Source organism: Leucoraja erinacea, chromosome 1 (assembly GCF_028641065.1).
Source record: "Leucoraja erinacea ecotype New England chromosome 1, Leri_hhj_1, whole genome shotgun sequence".
NCBI lineage: Eukaryota > Metazoa > Chordata > Chondrichthyes > Rajiformes > Rajidae > Leucoraja > Leucoraja erinaceus.
The window spans coordinates 159,848,576-159,864,237 of NC_073377.1; the positions used below are offsets into that span (position 1 = coordinate 159,848,576).

A 15,662-nucleotide genomic window follows, 5' to 3' on the forward strand; every position below is an offset into this window, starting at 1 on the left:
CTGGTTTATGAGGAAGGGTAGGCTTTTATTTGCTGGAGTTTAGAAGAGTGAGGTGTTTTAACGGAATGAGCAGAAAAATAAAGTTTTTTTCTCCCACAAACAGTTGCCCATTTAAACAGATACGGCATTTCATTTTTCTCAGCAGGCCATGAGATTTTGGAACGCTCGTCCTCAAAAGATGGCGATGTGAGATGTCTTTTACAAAATGTTCAAGGCAGACGCAGATAAATTCTTGATAAGTAAGGGGATCATAGTTTGTGGTGGGTTGGAATTGGAGTTATAAGTAAATCAGTTCTGACGTTGAATGGCAGTGCAGTCTCAAGGTGCGGAATGGCCTTTGGTTGCTTCTAATGTGTTTGTGAGTGATGTTCCTATGGTGGAACCTCACCTGCTAATGGATTTCCTTTCTACCTTCTAGGAAACTTAAGATCATCTAAAACTCCATGGTCTCAGTACCAACTCACATTAAGTTATGTTACCTGCAGGCTTTGAGTTTACAACACTCATTGGTATTCTCAAATATGCCAATGGCCTTCCACACCCCTCCCCTCCCTACCTGCTTCATCCTGCAGCCCTACAAAGTATTGAAATCTCGATGCTCCTCCAAACCTGGATTTTGCATAACAGTTCAAATTGCAGAGCGCATGCTTGGGAATGACTGGGAAACAAACTTACTTGTTCAGAGAAGTTGGTTTGAACAAATCTTTCTTCACACTGATCTCCTGTGAGTCAGCAGGTAGATCAACCTAGCAAAAAGCAATCATACAGTAACCATCACTGCTCAAGGAATTAATACAAATGGCAGATTATCAGACATATGATGTTCACAAACAGTTTATATACATTAAATATTCATGCCGAAAATATTCATTATGGTGATTTCCCGGCATGGAGAATTCCCAATCTTAGCCCGTCCATGTTGGAAAATATGGAGTAGGACATTTTCTTAAAGAGCAAAAATAATTAAAATTATGCAAATTGTCTTTGTTGCTGTTGAATATCACCCATCATCAAGTTTGCTGATGGCACCACTGTTGTGGGACGAGTCACTGATGGGGATGAGTCAGGGTATAGAAGAGAGATCGAGCAACTGTCCATATGGTGCCAGCGCAATAACCGGGCCCTCAACACCAGCAAAACCAAGGAACTGTTTGTGGACTTTGGAAGGAGTAGGATGGGGACCCACAGCCCCTTTTATATCAACGGGTCGATGGTTGAAAGGGTCAAGAGCTTCAAACTCCTGGGCGTGCACATCTCTGAAGATCTTTCCTGGTCCGAGAACACTGATGCAATTATTAAGAAAGCTCATCAGCGCCTCCACTTCCTGAGAAGATTACGGAGAGTCGGTTTGTCAAGGAAGACTCTCTCTAACTTCTACAGGTGCACAGTAGAGAGCATGCTGACCGGTTGCATCATGGCTTGGTTCGGCAACTTGAGCGCCCTGGAGAGGAAAAGACTACAAAAAGTAGTAAACACTGCCCAGTCCATCATCGGCTCTGACCTTCCTTCCATCGAGAGGATTTATCGCAGTCGCTGCCTCAAAAAGGCTGGCAGTATCATCAAGGACCCGCACCATCCTGGCCACACACTCATCTCCCCGCTACCTTCAGGTAGAAGGTACAGGAACCTGAAGACTGCAACAACCAGGTTCAGGAATAGCTACTTCCCCACAGCCATCAGGCTGTTAAACCTGGCTCGGACAATAGCCCATTATCTGTTATTTGCACTTTATCAGTTTATTCATTCATGTGTGTATATATTTATATAATGGTATATGGACACACTGATCTGTTTTGTAGTCAATGCCTACTATGTTCTGTTGTGCTGAAGCAAAGCAAGAATTTCATTGTCCTATCAGGGACACATGACAATAAACTCTCTTGAATCTTGAATTACCAACCTTCTTGAACTGTGGCCAGTTCATTGGCTATATTTAAGAGGGAGTTAGATGTGGCCCTTGTGGCTAAGGGGATCAGGGGGTATGGAGAGAAGGCAGGTACGGGATACTGAGTTGGATGATCAACCATGATCATATTGAATGGCGGTGCAGGCTCGAAGGGCCGAATGGCCTACTCCTGCACCTAATTTCTATGTTTCTATGTGTCCAGACCATGAGAATAGTACAGGAAGGTCAATTAAAGTTAGTGATATTTGAATCATGAAACACCAATATTATTAGCTGATCTCCAGTGAACAGCCTGTGGCCAAGGCTATTGGCCAAGATTTCTCAAGATAATCATTGTTCGAAGCAGGTGGGTGAGTATGTATCTGCATGTGTACACGGATGAGAGACAAACATCATCTTTTCTTCTTTAGTAGCCTCTAAGGACCAGCAATTATTTATTCCAATTCAGTTGTATGGTTTCTGCAGTGATTGACGAGGTCACTATGGGAACCACAGGCCTTTCCACAGACAGGACAGAACATGCTTGAAGTTTATGAGCTGGTGCACTCCTTCCATTGTTTATCTTGGGTTCCCCATGCTTCGAAAAAAATGACTTGAATTTCCTAATGTCATTTTGAATGCTCCTTCTCCACGTTGAATGAAATAGTGGGTCTGTGTCAGGAGTTTGGTATCGGAAATGCAAAAAAATGTGGCCTGCGCTGCTTTCCTTCCCACTCCAGTGAATTGCAGGATTTGTAGTATCTTTACAGTGCATTGAGGTGTTTGGAGTTGGTAAGGCAGATCTTGAAGGTATTGAGGGGTCAGGGATTGCTGCTGCCCAGTAGACCACAAGCTTCAGTCCAGTCTGACAACTTGATCTTCAAACAACCTTTTCCTTAATTGACCAAAGGATGTGGTGGTGTATTGAAGATCATGGTGAATTATACCATCAAACTCTGCCTTTGCCTTGATGTGAAATATGGCCCGTCTTTTACAGGATTTGAACACGTTTACAAATACACAGGACTAGATGTTAAAAGTCCAAAGTGTCAAATATCAACATACTCCCGGTGGTGATGGGACCCTCATGCACTCACCTATGCCCCTCCGATGTTGAGAAAGGCTAGGCAGACACGTCATTGGGGTTATCAAGTGGGCACCTACTTTCATCGACGTTTCGCTGATTGGACCCACGACGTCTCCAGTCGGCTCAGCGGTGCATTCTGGCGTCGTAGAACCATCCCCCTCTGCATCTGTCTAGTCGGTTATTTGGGAGACCAAATGGGGTCTCTCCTCTTCAGCCAGAGCCACTGGCTAATCCGCTCTGCCACCCGTGATGTTTCTAGGATGGGCTGGCGTAGGGCTTGTCCGCTGATCCCCAGGTCCTTCATCAGTCTTACGGTTGATGTTGCCACGAATCCTCGACATCCAACTTCTACCGGGCAGATCTTAGCTCTCCAGCCCCGCTGTTCTGCCTCCGCTGCAAGCTCTGTATATCGCAGTTTCTTTCTTTCAAAGGCTTCCTGCACAGCATCCTCCCAAGGGACTGTGAGCTCCACAAAATACACCACGCGCTGAGAGTTCGACCAGAGCACAAGATCAGGCCTCAGGTTGGTGATGACTATCTCTGGTGGAACTGTAAGCCGTTGGTCCACATCCACCAGCATCTGCCAATCCCGGGCTGCCTCCAGCTGTCCAAACCTGGTAATTGGTGGCATTTTCCATTGCCTTTGTGTATCAGAGGGTATGGAGAGAAGGCAGGTACGGGATACTGAGTTGGATGATCAGCCATGATCATATTGAATGGCGGTGCAGGCTCGAAGGGCCGAATGGCCTACTCCTGCACCTAATTTCTATGTTTCTATGTTTCTATGAATGCAGAGCACAAAGTTTGTCCTCTTGTTTACAGCTAAAGTTGAGGAAAGTTTTCCACATTGCTTCCTGACTGATGGAGTCAAAGTGCATCTTCCATCTGAACACGTTTGCTCTCCAATGACTGGGTATTCTATATATAAAATAATCTGCCATTTTTTTTTTTTCCTTTTGTTAAACAAGGAAAGCTTTCTGAACTCCCCTCACTCTGCCGAAGCTGAAAGGAGAGACAAAGGTAAAGGAAAAAAGAAGAACAAATAATAAAGAGACAAATATCGAGAAGAGGAGAAAGTTTACAAAATAGAGATGAACAGTGAAGGAAATAGAAAAAGACAGGGAAAGAGAGTGAAAGATAGGATACAAAATATGGGCTTTTCCCCACTTGTAAAAATCCAACTTACAATAATTTTGACAAAGTTAGCTGGAAATATCCCAGTATGTCCCTTGCACTTCCCGCTAAGCCAATCCTTGTCCAGTTTCTTCAGCAAGTACACTGTGTCTCCTGCCTTCAGATTCAATTCGTCATTTTGATCTGGAAAACAATAATGATGCAATTGGCTTCTTTAAGTGACTGCTTCCTTAAACAACAATACATTTTGACTCTGCCTCGCCTCAGAGAGTCACACCACAAATTGGAACTGGCATTCTGACAATTACAGGCAAATGGGTTTAAGAAGGAACTGCAGATGCTGGAAAATCGAAGGTGCACAAAAATGCTGGAGAAACTCAGCGGGCGCAGCAGCATCTATGGAGCGAAGGGAATAGGCAATGTTTCGGGCCGAAACCCTTTGGGTTTCGGCTCGAAACATTGCCTATTTCCTTCGCTCCATAGATGCTGCTGCACCCGCTGAGTTTCTCTAGAATTACAGGCAAATCATTTTTTATCATTCCAAAGCACATCATTAAAAAATAAATTGGATAGGCATATGGATGAGAAGGGAATGGAGGGTTATGGTATGAGTGCAGGCAGGTGGGACTAAGGGTAAAAAGTTGTTCGGCACGGACTTGTAGGGCCGAGATGGCCTGTTTCCGTGCTGTAATTGTTATATGGTTATATGGTAATTGAAAAGGTGCACAGACAACATGAGGACAGACAACATGGAGAAGTGGTATTAGTACTGGTCCAGGAATAAATGGCCTGCATTTTGTCAGCTATGAAAACGATAGTAAGTTAGGACACACCAAGAATACAAGGCGGTCGGTTGTTCATGGGCTCTTACCAGCTGATAATTGATAGAAGCTGAAGTATACAACAGGAGGTGCAACTCCAGAGCAAATAAAATCATGGGAGACCCCTTCCACCCCTGCAACGGACTGTTCCAGCTGCTACGGTCAGGCAAACGCCTCCGTTGCCATGCGGTGAGAACGGAGAGGTAGAGAAGGAGTTTCTTCCCAGAGGCAATTCGGACTGTAAACGCCTATCTCACCAGGGACTAACTCTACTGAAGGGTTTTCCTTCCATTATTTATTATGTAAAAGAATATGTGTGTTATGATTGTGTTTATAATTTGTTTGGTTGTTTTGTTGTTTGTCTTTTGCACAAAAGTCCACGAGCATTGCCACTTTCATTTCACTGCATATCTCGTATGTGTATGTGACAAATAAACTTGACTTGACTTGGAAGTTATAGGGTCATAGAAGCAACCCATTCACCCCATTATGTGCATGCTAATCTTTTTGGCCATCTACACTATTCTCATTTGTCTGCATTTAGCTCTGTATTCTTCTGCGCATTGTCTATTCAAGCATTGATCCAAATATTACTTAAATGTTGTGATTGGGTCTAATTCCATTACTTCCTCTGGTAGCGAGATTCAGATGTCAACCACTCTCTGCTTAAAAAAACATTCCTATAAAATCCCCTTACATTCTCTTCTGTACATCCACATCCTTCCTATAGTTATGATGATCAGAACTGCACACAATACTCCAAATGGGATCTCAACAGCAAATAAGTTACAGCATAATGTCCCAACTTTTATATCCTGTATCCTTCTCCAAACTCCCTATCTTCCATCTCTATTACCTTAGTGAATACAGATGAGAAACATTCATGTCGGGCTTTGCCCATGTCACCTGGCTGAAAACATTGATCACCCTTTTGGCCCCAAGGGAATCCACTCTTTCTCTGGCTACCTTCTTGCTCCCGATATACTTATTCCAGTCAGAGAAACCAATTAGTAAGATGCCAAATTAACCTGCAACCCTCTTTTCAACCCTTCATTCAGTCTGAAGAAGGGTTTCGTCCCGAAACGTTGCCTATTTCCTTCGCTCCATAGATGCTGCTGCACCCGCTGAGTTTCCCCAGCACTTTTGTCTACCTTCGATTTTCCAGCATCTGCAGTTCCTTCTTAAACCCTCTTTTTGATATTGACTTTAAAAATCCCCGCTGAGTTCCAGTAATGATTTACCCTGAAAATTGTTGGCTTCAGCTATCACAAACAATGATCTGATCCTTGTGAAGCATCACGTATCAAGTCATTTCACTGGTGTCACAAAGAGGTTTTCCTCAGCATTATAGATATTCTCTTAAACTGATCTCTAGGATGAGGAAATCTCTAGGTGAGGGAGGAGGAAAAATACGAAGTTGGCGTATCCTTTTTAGCTCTTTTTTAAAAACTTTTAACATATCTTCTGTTTTCTTTTTCTCTTTTTCCTTTTCTATGGCTTACTTCTTAATTTTTTTTCCAATTTTTCGAGTCTAAGGGTCTTTTTTTGATCACTTTTTCACCCACTCACTATCTCACTTTCTTCTTTTTAAAGTTTAAAATATGAAGTGATACAAGAAATGTATTATGTTATTTTTGGCTTATATTATTGTAATGCACACTACTTCTAATAAATAACATTATTTAATAAAAACAACAACAAAAAAGTAATCTCCAGGATTCATTACCGACAACAACCTAATATGTGCATCCGGAATATATGTCAAAGTGAAAATAAAAATCAGCCTTTAGTTTTAAGACTTTAGTCAAAGGATTAATAATGAGCACCAAGTGGCAACTGGAAACATGCATCTTAATGAACGGAGACACAAGAGACTGCGGATAGTGGAATCTTGATCAAAGCTGGAAGATGTCAGATAGCTTCTGAGGAGGAAATGGACAGGTGAAGTTTCAGGTTGGGGGCCTTCTTTTGACTGATTGTGGAGTAAGGGGGGGAAAAAGCTGGAATAGGGGTGGGACAGGCGAGAGTGGGGTTAACGACAGATGGGTGGAGTCAGTGACAAATACGAGCGTTGAAAGAGTGCCAGATCAGGAGAGAAGAATGAGTGAAGGAGAGGGAGGGATGTGGGGGGAAGTGGACAGGGCGGACAGGAAAGATGGGAAAATGGTGGACTCGGGATAGGAGATAGTGTGCAAAGGAGGGGTAAGGAGCAGAGTGACGGAGCTGTGGGAGATGGAGATTGTTCCCGATGTTAGGGAAGTCCAGGACAAGGGGTCCTGTAGCTTAAGGATAAGGGGGAAATCCTTTAAAACCGAGATGAGAAGAACTTTTTTCACACAGAGAGTGGTGAATCTCTGGAACTCTCTGCCACAGAGGGTAGTTGAGGCCAGTTCATTGGCTATATTTAAGAGGGAGTTAGATGTGGCCCTTGTGGCTAAAGGGATCAGAGGGTATGGAGAGAAGGCAGGTACGGGATACTGAGTTGGATGATCATATTGAATGGCGGTGCAGGCTCGAAGGGGCGAATGGCCTGCTCCTGCACCTAATTTCTATGTTTCTATGAGTGAGGGTAGGAGGCAAGAGAAAGAAAGAGGAGGGGTTTAACATGCAGTTGGAGAAGTCAATATTCACACAGTTGGGTTGCAAGCCACCCAAGCAGAATATGAGTTGATATTCCTCTGGTTTTGTGTAGGTTTACTCTGTCATTTCAGGAGGCCCAGGACAGAAAGGTTGGTGTGGGGATGGGAATGGAAGGGGAATTAGCAACTGGGAGATCCAGCCAGACTAGGTGGGCCTCAAGGAAGGGACTGTGTTTCCTCTCGCCTCATGCTGCAGCATCTCTTACCTGCTGTAAAGTCGTGTAGCACCACAGCATGTGGCCCACTGCTATCTCCAAACTGCTGATCAGAAGCGGAAAGTTTCTAAAAACATGGACAAAGAAAATTAAAATGCTTTCTTCTCACACTTTTTTTTAGAAAGATCTCAAGGCCAAGAATTTCCGATAATGACCCAAAAGCAATAACAAAAGCTCAAATCGCTCAGGATAAAATTATAACTAATAAACCAATATCACGAGAATTAAAGGTGAAGCAAAGTACTGCAAATCTTTGCAAGAAATATCTGTGATAAGCGAACCTGGATTTTGTCAACGTGCTAACACCACTCGAAAATTAAAAAAAACAAAACAGCATTTGCATGAAATAAAGAGAGAAAAAGTTGGAATAACAGCCAAAAGGTTTAAAGCAATAGTACAGAGGGATGGGAAGCACAGTGGCAGTGCAGCGTAGAGCATGGAAAATGTAGAGGATAATTCAAGCAAGCAGAGTTCCAGGGCTGACAGAAGCAGTTCAGGGGCAGAATCAACTGCATTCACAATTTATGGTGCGTTTTCCCTCTTCCCTCTGGAGTATTGTGTACAGTTTTGGTCTCCTAATCTGAGGAAAGACATTCTGGCCATAGAGGGAGTACAGCGAAGGTTCACCAGACTGATCCCTGGGATGGCAGGACTTTCATATGAAGAAAGACTGGATAGACTCGGCTTGTACTCGCTAGAATTTAGAAGATTGAGGGGGGATCCTTATAGAAACTTACACAATTCTTAATGGGTTGGACAGGCTAGATGCAGGAAGATTGTTCCCGATGTTGGGGAAGTCCAGAACAAGGGGGGTCACAGTTTAAGGATAAGGGGGAAATCTTTTAGGACCAAGATGAGAAAAACATTTTTCACACACAAAGTGGTGAATCTGGGGAATTCTCTGCCACAGAAGGTAGTTGAGGCCAGTTCATTGGCTACATTTAAGAGGGAGTTAGATGTGGCCCTTGTGGCTAAAGGGATCGGGGTATGGAAAGAAGGCAGGTATGGGATACCGAGTCAGATGATCATGATCATATTGAATGGCGGTGCAGGCTCGAAGGGCCGAATGGCCTACTCCTGCACCTGTTTTCTATGTTTCATGGCCAATGGCTTCAGTATAACTGCGGCTCCTTAATGTCATACTCAGTCACATTCTGCATTGAATGTCAAGGGCCAGCAGTCTTATTCCACCTGGAAAAGGGGGCTCGGTGAGCAGATTATGGGTCGTGAGACTCAGTTTGAGAGCAAGTTGATGACAACCTTCATCGCCTTTGATCAAGAAATGTAGGTGAACATCCAGAAAGCTGTCAATAGACAATAGGAGCAGGAGGAGGCCATTCGGCCCTTCGAGCCAGCACCGTCATTCATTGTGATCATGGCTGATCGACCCCTATCAATAACCCGTACCTGCCTTCTCCCCATATCCCTCGACTCCACTAGCCCCTAGAGCTCTATCTAACTCTCTTCTAAATCCATCCAGTGACATGGCCTCCACTGCCCTCTGTGGCAGGGAATTCCATAAATTCATAACTCTCTGGGTGAAAAAGTTTTTTTCTCACCTCAGTCTTAAATGACCTCCCTTTATTCTAAGACTGTGGCCCCTGGTTCTGGACTCGCCCAACATTGGGAACATTTTTCCTGCATCTAGCTTGTCCAGTCCTTTTATAATTTTGTATGTTTCTATAAGATACCCCCTTATCCTTCTAAACTCCAGTGAATACAAGCCTAGTCTTTTCAATCTTTCCTGATATGACAGTCCCACCATCCCAGGGATCAATCTCGTGAACCTACGCTGCACTGCCTCAATCACAAGGATGTCCTTCCTCAAATTAGGAGACCAAAACTGTACACAATACTCCAGATATGGTCTCACCAGAGCCCTATACAGCTGCAGGAGGACCTACCAACTAACAGAGTTATCTGGACCTCCTCCCATCCTGCCTTTTGCAAAGATGCTATCCTCTCAATTTCTCCATCTTCGCCACATCTGATCCCAAGATGAGGCAATTCATTCCAGGAGATTGAGATGTCCTCTTTCTTTAGTCAATGTGACTTCTCCCCTGCTGTCATAGAGGGTCCCCTCACCCCCGTCTCCTCTATGTTCCATATTTCTGCTCACACTCTCCCCTCACCTAGATGGAACAAGGACAGAGTTGCCCTTGTCCTCACTTGTCACCCCACCAGCCTCTGCATCCAATACATCATCCTCCGACATTTCCATCCCCTCCAAACTTGATCCCACCACCGGTCACATTTTCCCATCCCCACCAGCTTTCTGACTTTTGCAGAGACCACTCCCTCCGCAACTCCCTGGTTCACTCGTCTCTTCCCACCCAAACCACCCCCCCCCTCCCCAAGTACTTTCCCCTGCAACCGCACTAGACGTAACACCTGTCACTATGCCTCCTGCCTCATCCACCATCCAGGGACCCCAGCGGTCCTTCCAGGCGAGACACAGGTTCTCTAACCTCAGCTACCCCAATCGGTGCTCCTGATGTGGCCTCCTTTACATGAGACCAAGCGAAGACTCGCCAACCATTTTGCCGAACAGTTGCGCTCAGTCCACCTGTTGCTAACCATCTTAACTCCTCTTTCCATGACCATACTGACCTTTCTGTCCTAAGCCCCCTCCATCGGCAAAGTAAGGCCACAGACAACTGGAGGACAAGCACCGGCCTGGGTAGCTTGCAACCCAATGCTATAAACATTGAATCCTCCAATTTTAGGTCATACCAACTCCCCCTCCGCCACCCTTCTTTCCCCACCTTCCCTCCCTCATGCATGTTGCATGGTTTTGTTTTGTAAGCCAACCCAGACAATTCCTTGTTCCCACTCCCTGGGCTATGTGCAGCCTTGGAGCAGAGCACCAACCCACAACTTCAAACAGCCATTGATCCAATTCTGATATAGGTTTAAGCCCCTATCCCACTTTCCCCGAGTTACTCACGAATTCTCTCGGGATTTCCCCTTGATTCAAACTTGGAGAATGCCAGCCGTACGTAGACGGGGCTATTTTTTTTTAAACTCGTGGCCATTTTTCAACATGCTGAAAAAAGTCCCGACTTACCCGATGCCCCAAGTACCTACGGCTGGCATTACGAGCCGCTACGAAATATCTACGGACTCCTACGGACTCACTACGGACATTCTCCGAGTTTGAATCCAGGGGAAAACTCGGGAGAATTCGTGAGTAACTCAGGAAAATGGGGCAGGGGCTTTAGTATTACAAAATCCCTCATAAATAAAATGTAGACAAGCTATGACAGCCATACATTTATTTTAAAGCCTCATTGTTAATGCACCAGGTACTAAAAATAAGGAAAATTGCATTTCTCGCAGTAAGATTATTAAGTTATGCACGCAGAATGTGTTTCTGATTTTGCTCCACATATCAAACAGATCTCTTTCCCCATCCCCCACTAATAGATCTTCAGATCAAAGGAACATTGGCCAGAGACATGTGAATCTAATAGGAAGAGGGTTCCTGTGCAAAGTGCAGGCACCTGCCTGGATAAATTCACAAGGAAATCCCAGAATATCAATTTAAGATAAGGCAACGTGTAGTAGAAATTCAGCCAGATGCATATAGAACTGCATATCTGAAACATAAAATCCAAAAACACCATACCATATCAGAGGATTAAATAAAAGACAATGTCAGACCTTTTGGTTAGTTATATATTCTACGAATATATTGTGATGAGGAGTTTACAACTGAAATGTTAACCCAATCTTTTCTTTACAGATGCTGAATAGTTTCTTTAAATTATTATTTTTCAATTAGACTCAGCATTTTCTAATTGTCCTGTACTTGTCATTGGACAATGCATATTCTTCCATATACAACAGTGGTTATTGAAGTTGTACTCCAATTCAAATGCATTGCCAATGGCCACCACTCATGGTCAATATGACATGATCCTTCTTAACATTTCCATATAATCTTTTGGGTATTTTTTGTTTAGTTTAGAAATACAGCATGGAAACAGGCCCTTTGGCCCTAGTTCTATGTTATCCCACTTTCATATTCACTACCTACACACTAGGGGCAATTGACAAAGGCCAATTAACCTAAAGATCATGGTTCGTGGATGTCTCGTAGCGGCTCGCACGAGTAAAAAGTAATCATTTTTTTTCATCACAAGTATTTTTTTTACTTGTGGACATTTTTCACAATGTTGAAAAAACGTCACGAGTTTACCGGATTTCCTACCGTTGCTCGTACGAGCCGCTACGAGACATCCACGAACTCCTACGGACCCACTACGGACATTCTCCGAGTTGGAATCAGGGGAGAACTCGGGAGAACTCTTGAATTACCTCGTACAGTGGGACAGGCCCTTTACTCCGAGTTTCTCCGTCTCCTCTGCTGTGGAGATGAGGCTTTCAATTCCAGGATATCTGAAATGTCCTCCTTTATCCGGAAATACAGCTTTCCCCCCCATTGGGATTGACCAAACCCTCACCCGTATCTCCTCTGCATCCCACACGTCTGTTCTCACCCTGCTTCCCCAGTCAGAACAGGGTTAGAGGTCCCATAGTTCTTACCTTCCTCCTCACTGGCCTCAGCATCGAGCACTCTATTCTTCAACCTTTCCCCCAGCTACAATGTGATATCACCGCTCACATCTCCCCCTACCCACCTCTTTCTGCTCTTGCAAGGGTCTCTCTTTGTGACTCCTTTTTTTTAACCAAAAACAATTTAATCAATTTTCTTAGTTTACTTTAGAGATACAGCGCGGAAACAGGCCCTATGGTCCACCGGGTCTGCGCCGACCAGCGATCCCTGCACACTAACACTATCCTACACACACTGGGGACAACTTTTACATTTACCAAGCCAATTGACCGACAAATCTGCACGTCTTTGGAGTGTGGGAGGAAACCGAAGATCTCGGAGAAAACCCACGCAGGTCACGGGGACAACGTACAAACTCCGTACCGACAGCACCCATAGTCAGGATCAAACCCGGGTCTAAGGCGCTGCATTTGCTGTACGGCAGTAACTCTACCGCTGCGCCACCGTGACTGCCCAAATTATTAACAATAATATTTACAGCACAAAATAAAACAAAACAAAACCCACCACCATAATACAAGTCAAACAAATATACTAAATAAACTACTACACAACGATATCACCATCCTTATTAAGGGTGGCCTCCACCCCACGTGGTACTCAGCGGTCCCGGAAATCTCCCATGGCACCCGTGGACAGGGCGTAGTCCCTTGCAAGTACTACCCGGGCCCAGACGTAACCCCGGAGAAGGGGCAGGCAGCTGGCTCGGGCACGTGACTCGCGGATGGCCAGCTTGGCCAGGCCCAGGAGCAACCCAACCAGGACATCCTCAGCCCTGCACTCTCCCCAACGCACAGGGTGTCCAAAGATGAGGATGGTGGGTGTGAAGTGCAGCCAGAGGGCATAGAGCAGCCCCTTTAGTAGGTATGTTACAAAACCTACCTGAATCGTATTTGAGAATCTGCCCCACCCCTTGTGCGCGATTTTGGCGCTGTTTTAGAGGGGGCGGGTTTAAAACGCGATTTTTACTAGGCTGTTGCAATCGAAAATGTTCAGCCTAGTAAATCATTAAGGGAAAATCGCTGAAAGACCCCGTCGCAAAAGGTATTATTAGTTTTTATGGCCTTGTATAATAGTTATAGTAGTTTAAAAATCACTCTCTCAACCCGCGACCTCTCGCAGCCCCAGGGTTTTATAAAGCAAACAATTAAAGGTATGTACCTTATTTTTACATTAAAAGGGGCTTCTTAAGAACCCTGTCATATAAAGTTTTCTATAGCGAATAGTTCATTTTGGGCTCTTTATATCCCGCAGTATTTTTCTGGGCATTTGAGGGCACAAATCCAGCGCAATGTGAACGTTCTAAACCAGCGCGTTCACAGGAACCCACTAGAAAGCCGATTTAAATTGACTTTAATTTACAGCAAATGAACACTAAATTCCTTCCATTTGGCCTATAAATTGATGTAAATGAGATTTAAAAATCATGTTTTATTGTGAATTATTTGTGAATATTATTTGGACACTTAGGCTATTTAAAAATGTTAGTCATTTATTAAGAAATGGATAGATGTTTAGATCTAGTGATTGAAGTTTGAAATTAGCTACAATTGGGTAACTAACTAATTATATGCTTTAATTTCAGGTCATCCAAGTAAGATTATTTTATATTTGTTTCAGAATGCTTCAATCTATGATAACTGAAAATTTCATTCAGTTCTCTTAATTTTTAAGAAGGTTATGGGCTTTTGACTGTCCTCGATCACAGCTTTTTTGTTATGTCCATAGAAAATCAATAGGGAACAAGATGCTAATTTCCGAGTATGAAAATGGCCATAATTTTTTTATTACTTGAGATATGAAAGTGAATTAGGTGTCAAATTAAACTTATTGTTATGCTTTATCTGATGGGATAAATTGCAGACTTGATTTTTTAAATCTCAACATTTTGTAACATTGCTACCTTTAGGTGTTCGAACAGGGGCTGCAGCCCCAGACACTCCATATACACGTGGTACACAGACTCTTCCAGCCCGCAACATGTGGCAGGCAGCTGGCGAGACTGTGAACTGGGAGAAAAACGGGTTGCAAGGGACTCCTAGGTGAAACACCCTCCACCCCAGGTCCCCGATGTAGAGGGGAAGAATCTCTGAATTTGACACTCCTTGGTGGCTGGATTCAGGTCACCAGCTGCAAAGTCAGTTGAGTACAAAGTTACTTCAGCATAAGGACAATTTTATAAGAGGTGTGTGTATAGGAATCCAGGGATTAATTTTTTTGGGCACCGTTTTTTAAACAGGTGAGGGTAAAGGAGTGAGATGTGATGTCACCGCTTGCGAAGAGACGACAAAAGCTCCCAAAGCCCATGCATGGCATAGAGAGAAATAATGAACCTTTCTGAGGATGAATGAGAAAATCTGTTAAATCCATCATGGGATAACTGTAGGGCTGGTCCCCGACATCCTCTATTTTTCCATGTTTTAATTAAAAACCGCATAAATAAAATTAAAAAATTCATTACGAGCAAAATAACTACCCAAAACTAAGCACAGCGATTAAGACGCAACTTTCAGTTTCAACTCTGGTCATTATTAGTTTTAAATCATCAGTCAATGTTTCATAGAAACATAGAAAATAGGTGCAGGAGTAGGCCATTCGGCCATTCGGCCCTGCACCGCCAATCAATATGATCATGGCTGATCATCCAACTCAGTATCCTGTACCTGCCTTCTCTCCATATCCCCTGAACCCTTTAGCCACAAGGGCCACATCTAACTCCCTCAGGTTGTGTGCATGGTTAGCACCAAGTGCATTGGTCTCAGTCGGAGAGTAGTTTAGTTGGCCTCAGGCTGATGAGAATGGAATAAAGACAAGCAGGACATCTCTGACGACCACACAGTGGGTATATTTGGAATCCAGTGAGGATCAGGCAGTGATGTACCAATTTTCACCTTTCAGGCCATGATACAGAACAGTCACTGGACAGAAATCTGTCCCTCCTTCATGGAACAAGTTACTGACATCTTACCTTAATAGATAATAGACAACAGGTGCAGGAGTGGGCCATTTGGCCCTTCGAGCCAGCACCGCCATTCAATAGTGATCATGGCTGATCATCGCCAATCAGTACCACCCGTTCCTGCCTTCTCCCCATATCCCCTGACTCCGCTATTTTTAAGAGCCCTATCTAGCTCTCTCTTGAAAGTGTCCAGAGAACCTGCCTCCACCGCCCTCTGAGGCAGAAAATTCCACACACTCACCACTCTCTGAGAATAAGTGTTTCCTCGTCTGAGTTCTAAATGGCCTCCTCCTCCTTCTAAACTCCAGAGTGGCCCCAAGCCCAGCTGCTCCATTCTCTCATG

At 44.1% G+C, this 15,662-nt stretch overlaps 1 protein-coding gene across 2 annotated transcripts in view; it reads right to left on the reverse strand.

The window, feature by feature from the left end:
• Positions 1-15,662, reverse strand: part of sh3d19 (SH3 domain containing 19) — a 140,636-nt gene that overhangs the window by 14,751 nt on the left and 110,223 nt on the right. For both annotated transcript variants that reach the window (XM_055646725.1, XM_055646716.1), the window contains exons 12-14: positions 7,773-7,848; positions 4,159-4,289; positions 676-746 (exon numbers count right to left, since the gene is read on the reverse strand). In XM_055646725.1, the coding sequence (XP_055502700.1) occupies positions 676-746; positions 4,159-4,289; positions 7,773-7,848 (278 nt within the window). The remainder of the gene's footprint in view (positions 1-675; positions 747-4,158; positions 4,290-7,772; positions 7,849-15,662) is intronic.